Raw genomic sequence first — 7,335 nt, forward strand, 5'->3', positions numbered from 1 at the left:
CGTCACGTGAATCAGGCTTGGGGTAAAAAAATTAGCAAGTAATATAATCAAAACGGCTTGTTTCCTGATTACATATTGAATTACTTCAGTGTTGAAGATCAATTGATATAATCGTATATTAATTTATTAGAATGATGTCAGAATCAAGGGATTGATTGTATTGTTTTACGTTCCATAAAAATACCAGCGACTGCTAAAAAAAATAATAATGATAATAAATGAATAAAAAACAGAAAAATATAAAAAAAAATTGTTGTCCACCTGCCGACGTAGAGTTAACCTTTCCTTCAAATTCAAAAATTAGCGAACACAAGAACAACAATTTTACTAACTTATGGGAGACAGTTCCTGGGTTCTGCAGCAGGGGCGAGTGCACAAAGGCGGCGCCCCTTGTGCCTCCTTCCCAGAGAGTTGACTTGTTCCCCCTCAGAGGCCAGTTGTTCCCTGCACTCACAGTCGGTCCGCCGTTCTGTACGTTCCATGAAGGGATTACTTGACATGAAGTATAATACGCGTTTAATGAGGTGTGAAATATGGATGGCGCCATATATGTAAGAATTGGGTGCATTGTTGTGGATATCTGGGTATATATTGTTATCTGGATATCTGGGTATTGATATCTGTTTGCCGAGAAAGATTTCCTGCCAGATCAATCTTTCGTGAGAATCATAAAGTCTAGATAATACGGCTGGTATTTACATTAACCAATTAGTTAATAATAACGAAAAATAAAGAATAATACCAGACCATCCCACTCACATCAGTCGTAAAAACGATAACAGAATTATTGTAGTGGCCAGAAGACTTGAGCGCCGCCACCACCCGCCCGACCGCCTCGTCCATGGCCGTCACCATCCCTGCCACAGGAACCATTAAAAAGAATCAGTGAGTTAAGGCTTCCAGAGTACCTTTCCTTCAGCATCTTTCACGTTTGTTTTCATTTCAATAATGGTTCGTGTTCACGTGGTTTGCGGTATTTGTTCGACTACATTTTTCTGTAGACAAGAACAAGAACAAAACAGTACCTGTAGGAGAAGTCCGACTTTAACAAATAAGAAAACAAAGAAACGATTCAACAAGATGATTCAATAAATAGGAAAATAAGTAAACAATTCAATATACAAATATCAAGTACACATTTCAGTGAACAAGAAAACAAACCAATAAGAAAATAAGTTAAATCCGATCACACAAAACCGACTGCAATTAATCAATAACATTATCAGGAATACATAGGCCTACCTAGCTTTGTTCTGCGTTGCCTGTGCTTGATATGCCGATAAGGGCGTGTGTAGTTCTCAGGGACCTGCAGGGGGGAGTGGACGCTCTGGAAGGGCAGGTACAGGAACATAGGATCTCTAGGACTCCGAGACGCTAAAAGGTTCTCCACGTAGGATGCCAGAGCGTACTGGGTAAAGAAGAAAAAAAAGAAAGATTTAACAAGAAAGTTTTGACAAATTCGAAACAGCTCGGGAGGGCAAATTAACCAGACAAACATACCTCGCTTTAAAGAATTGTATCATTTCATAAAATCAAAAGTAAAACAGATAACAGATGAATTTTGATGATGTTTTTTTACCGTTGAGTAAGTTCCATCCACACTCAAGTCCGGGGTTGTGTTGTTCCGGAAGTCGTAGCCAAACCTGGTACCTTCTTTCGCTGAAGATTATGGTTATTATGAAGATTATGAAGATTATTATACAATAGCGTTAGTATTTATTAGAACTGGTGTAGGTAATCATCATATGTTGAACGGTAGATATTTAATAAACCGGGAAATAAAGCGGGAAAAGTGTCTGAGGAAGGTATAAAAGATCATATATTCATTATTTCATGGATGTGTGCGTTATTTATCTTTTTTTATTTACTTTACTTTTATTTTAATATCATCATCATCATTATTATTATCATTTGTGTGTGTGTTGGGGAGAATGTGTGTGTGTGTGGGGGGGGATGTGTGTCTGGGGGGGGGGGGGGATGTGTGTGTGTGGGGGGATGTGTGTGTGGGAATATGCGTGTGTGTGTGGGAATGTGTGTGTGTGTGTGTGTGTGTGTGTGTGTGTGTGTGCGTGTGCGTGTGCGTGTGCGCGTGCGCGTGCGCATGCGTGTGCGCATGCGTGTGCGCGTGCGTGTGTGCGTGTGCGTGTGCGTGTGCGCGTGCGTGTGTGCGTGTGCGTGTGCGCGTGCACTAAAACCGAATTCTTACTTAAATGTGACGGATACTTCACGTCGTTTGGCATCTCCTTCCTTCCCGTCTGAAGTCGGAAGTGGTGGAAGTAGTCCTCGGCGCCCGTGTAGTAGCCGTAGAAGGTGTCGAAGCCCCTTCTGGTCGGGGTGTACCTCCAGCTGCAGAATCCGAGATGCCATCTGCCAGGAGCGAACAGGTTGTTAGTCGTAATGCTTTCGAGATATTTGTATGACGCAAAAAAAAGAAAAAAAGAAAAGACGAAGAAGACGAAGAAGACGAAGAAGAAGAAGGAGAAGGAGAAGGAGAAGGAGAAGGAGAAGGAGAAGGAGAAGGAGAAGGAGAAGGAGAAGGAGAAGGAGAAGGAGAAGGAGAAGAAGAAGAAGAAGAAGAAGAAGAAGAAGAAGAAGAAGAAGAAGAAGAAGAAGAAGAAGAAGAAGAAGAAGAAGAAGAAGAAGAAGAAGAAGAAGAAGAAAAAAAAAAAAAAAAAAAAAAAAAAAAAAGTATATATATATATATATATATATATATATATATATATATATATATATATATATATACATATAAACTGAGAGAGAGAGACGGATAAAGAGGGACATAAAGCATATGGACGTTAAGAAAAACTAGAACTTTATAAGCGGACATAGCTGATAAAAAGACTCATATAAACCATATAGACGCCAAAACTTCACTAAAGATGGGGTCATGGCTGATGAAGAGAGACAAAGCATATTTACGCCAAGAAAAAAACTAAAACTATAGACGGGGACATAGCTGATAAAGGGAGACATAAACCATGTAGACGCTAAGAAAAACAAACACACGCGGACATGGTTGATGGAGAGAGACATAAACCCATATAGACGCTAAGAAAAGCTAAAACGTAGACAGGGACATAGCTAATACAGAAAGACATAGACCGTAGACGCAAATAAACAACAACAACAACAAAAACACCAATAACGGGGGCATAGGAGACGAAGAGAGACATAAACAAGCCTAGATAAAAAACAAAGGAACTACGGTTAGCTTACTTGCCCACGGCGTGTGTAGAATAGCCCACTTTCTTCAGGGACTCTGGGAGGAGGGTGGCTTTCAGGGTAAGGCCTGTGGGTTCCTTCGGCCACAGCACTCCATGCTGAGGATACGAAAAGGAATAAGAAAGGATCACTAAGATAAAGAGAGGGAACACGTCACTAAGATAAAGAAAGGGGATACGTCACTAAAAGAGAGGGGATACAACACTAAAATAAATAGAGGGGATACGTCTCTAAGATAAATAGAGGGGATACGTCACTAACATAAAGAGAGGGGATACGTCACTAAGATAAAGGGAAGAGATTCGTTACTAAGATAAAGAAAGGGGATATGTCACTAAAAGAGAGGGAATACGTCACTAAAATGAATAGAGGGGATACATCACTAAGATAAAGAGAGGGGATACGTCACTAACATAAAGGGAAGAGATTCGTTACTGAGATAAAGAAAGGGGATACTTCACTAAAAGAGAGGGAATACATCACTAAAATAAATAGAGGGGATGCATCACTAAGATAAAGAGAGGGGATACGTCCCTAAGATAAAGAGAAGGGTTATGTGCCTAAGATGAAGAGAGGGGATACGTCACTAAGAGAAAGAGAGGGGATACGTCACTCAAATAAAGAGAGGGGATACGTCACTCAAATAAAGAGAGGGGATACGTCGCTAAAAAACAAATAGATAATAATAAAAAAAGACGCCATTCATTTCAAAACCAGATCTAAAAGACACAAATAAACACAATTCAGTAACCAGCGCCAACCTGTCTACCCAGCGTGAAGGGATAGCGCCCCGTGAGAAGCGCTGACCTCGTGGGCGTGCAGATGGGCTGCACGTAGGACTGCTCCAGGATGACCCCAGTGCGGGCGAGGTCCTCCAGGTGGGGGGTGAGCACCTGGGGGTTGTGCCAGGACACGTCGTTCCAGCCTGTCGGTTGAAGGCGTCGTGGGAGGAAGGGCTTGTGTAGATTTATACGTGCACGCACATGGATACATGCATTCATAAATACATACATCGTACATTCATGGACACACACACGCACACACAAACACACACACACAAGCAAACAAACACTCACACACAAACAAAGCCACACACACGCATAAACAAACACACACACGCACAAACAAAGCCACACACACGCACAAACAAAGCCACACACACGCACAAACAAAGCCACACACACACAAACAAACACACGTACACAAACAACACACTCACAAACACCCACCTCCTCACAAACAAACAATCGCATCACATCAAATAATCCAAACAAAACCTAGCCAGACAAAGAGAAGGAAAGAAAACGACACTCCCCTATTGAGGATGACTCACCCAGGTCGTCAGCGACAATTAGGACGAGGTGGGGTTGACCTTGAGGCGGAGGTGCAGCGCCGCTCGAGGCTCTCCCGCTCGCCGTCAGGAAAAGCACCACAGAACACCATACTTTGCTCTTCATGTTCCTGTCAGCGAGTGATCGGGAACTGAAGACTGAGAGAAATTTACAAATTGTATGAGGAATGTTTTGGTCTATTAAGTGTATAAGGAGTCATTTCAAAGCCGTGTTGATAGGTGCTAATACAACCTACTCGCATTAAACGCTGATACAGAAGAAAAAAAAGATTTCTAAGACTTCTATCAAGAGAAAACTTCATGTTAAAATCAAGCATAGAAGTTAGATGATTTTAACTACACTAACAACAACAGCAAAATCCCAATAATTGACTCACAAGGACCTGCGCGAGTGTGCACTCCCACCAGCTGCCCTTAACACTGTACTGATCCTTCCCGCCGTCCAGCCTGTCTCGACCCTCGCCCTAACACTCGCCGAAAATTTTGCGATCTCACTCCACAAAATAATGCTATTCTTTGTCTTTTTCGCCATTGTCTCCTGTCATGCATACAACCATCATGAATACAATGGTGATAGTATAGACCAAAAATAGTCAAGTCAAGTCAAATTTAGACACCTTGTCAACATCAGTCAGTAACAGTTATCAAAGCTATAACATACCCCCTCCCCCCCTCCCGACACGACAGAAAACCCAACATCACGACACATTGCTCCGTATCGTATTACAAGTAAGACACCAAAACCACAGATTCATTTCTAAAAATCCCTTCTTTTCAACCAAGCACTTTTAGACTCAAAAAAATGACTTGAGATGAAAAAGACAAGAAACGAGAGCGGGGAATGCCTCAGGGTGGGTGGCGTGAGCGGGTCCACCACTGTTTGCTAAGGACGCGCGAACTCGTCGGACTTTGATACGTCGTCAAGGCCTAACGTTTGGTAGATGCAGTAGTGTGTGTTCTATATACGCGTGCACACATGTGAATGTCTGTCTGTCTGTCTGTTTGTCTCTCTACATATATATCTAACTATCTATCAAACTGGCTGTCTATCTGTCCGTTTTTTTATCTAATTGTTTATACATCTGTCTATCAATCTATCTCACACATGTTGTGTGTGTATACACACATGCACAGTTCTCCATATATATTCATATCTATCAATCTATGTATTTATTTATATCTATCTATATATCTATTTGATATATATATATATATATATATATATATATATATATATATATATATATATACACATACACGTGTGTGTGTGTATGTGGGTATGTATGTATATGTACACACACACACACACACACAAACACACACACAAACACAAACACAAACACACACACAAACACTCACACACACACACACACACACACACACACACACACACATATATATATATATATATATATATATATATATATATATATATATATTCATACAAATTCATATACATATTCATATATTCATATATTGTATATATCTATCTATCTATCTATCTATATATATATATATATATATATATATATATATGTATATATGTATATATATATATATATATATACATATATATATATATATATATATATATATATATATATATATATATATATATATATACATATATATATAATATATATATATATATATATATATATATATATATATATATATATATATATATATATATATATATATGAATGGAAAAACACTACCGTGTTGATACTATGATAGAAAAACCCACAATTCACAAACTAGATTTATTGTATATATATTAGGAATACTTTCCCAAGATTGCTTGACCCTGACTCTTCTTTCGCACATTTCTGTCTATCATATCCACCTCTAAATCCACTTTCGTTATCCATCAGTACGGTGGAGAGGCCCCCTTATCGAGTTCGAAACGCCAGTACTTATTTTCCGTTCTTGTTGTGACAATTTTATGAATATTTTTCTTAATTGACGACACAAACCGAAATCAAAATAGTATTTCCGCCAGTAGGGTTATGTATATATCATCTAAGAGAGAACCAAATGCAGCCAGTCTAAACTCGTCAGCTGTTGTGTGAATACCTTTTTTTTCCGCTTGATACACCAGCTGCTTTTTTTTTTTTTTTTTTTTTTTTTTTCTTTTGCGACGTCCAAATAAAACTTTCTTGACCTTTTCGATTTTTCGAGAAGGTGGTCGTGATCGATAAGAATTATGCATGAAGGATTTTTGTGATGGATCTTTTGTCTGTTTTACTTTATTTTATTTTACGTTTTAGGTGTTTTTTCCGTATATTTATTTAGTCATTTATTTTTTATACCTAATTTTAGAACATAATGTTCATTTAATTTTTTTTTTATGATTCAGTTGCATTTTATTTTATTTTCACTTAATTTTTAACAAGGTATCGACATAAGCCATCGCATTGGTAACTAACTCGATTACTACCTTTATTTCGCTGACGCTAATGAACACAATTCTAAATGCATTATAGATTATTCAGTGACTCATTTAGGTGTTTTTATTCGAGTCTTTTAAATCCATGCTCTAATTATAGAATAGTCTGTATACTGAGAATATCATACACAATTTAATACACATTAAATTTCAATTTAATTTAAAAGAATTTAATACACATTACATATCCCAAATCTGTACCTACTTCCCAGCGTCAGGGTATTAGCATTGTGTTTTGGGCTAATTACAGAATCGGTACAATACACTAACACGAGTCTTCTGGATATAATGGGAAAAGTTAATGTGGAAA

At 38.4% G+C, this 7,335-nt stretch overlaps 1 protein-coding gene across 2 annotated transcripts in view; it reads right to left on the reverse strand.

Annotated features, from left to right (window-relative positions):
• LOC113824803 (arylsulfatase B) overlaps nt 1-5,123 on the reverse strand; it is a 7,419-nt gene extending 2,296 nt beyond the window's left edge. Inside the window, exons 1-10 of one of the 2 annotated variants that reach the window (XM_070144947.1) lie at nt 4,954-5,123; nt 4,559-4,686; nt 3,987-4,150; nt 3,220-3,323; nt 2,207-2,367; nt 1,580-1,659; nt 1,243-1,408; nt 760-857; nt 333-469; nt 1-16 (exon numbers count right to left, since the gene is read on the reverse strand). The exon at nt 1-16 is cut by the window's left edge and continues 158 nt beyond it. In XM_070144947.1, the coding sequence (XP_070001048.1) occupies nt 1-16; nt 333-469; nt 760-857; nt 1,243-1,408; nt 1,580-1,659; nt 2,207-2,367; nt 3,220-3,323; nt 3,987-4,150; nt 4,559-4,686; nt 4,954-5,108 (1,209 nt within the window). In that variant the 5' untranslated portion in view covers nt 5,109-5,123. Of the gene's footprint in view, nt 17-332; nt 470-759; nt 858-1,242; nt 1,409-1,579; nt 1,660-2,206; nt 2,368-3,219; nt 3,324-3,986; nt 4,151-4,558; nt 4,715-4,953 lie in introns of both variants that reach the window. The other variant, XM_070144948.1, reaches the window with a different exon arrangement.
• Between the last annotated feature and the right edge of the window lie 2,212 nt (nt 5,124-7,335).

The sequence above is a fragment of the Penaeus vannamei genome, chromosome 33, assembly GCF_042767895.1.
Source record: "Penaeus vannamei isolate JL-2024 chromosome 33, ASM4276789v1, whole genome shotgun sequence".
NCBI lineage: Eukaryota > Metazoa > Arthropoda > Malacostraca > Decapoda > Penaeidae > Penaeus > Penaeus vannamei.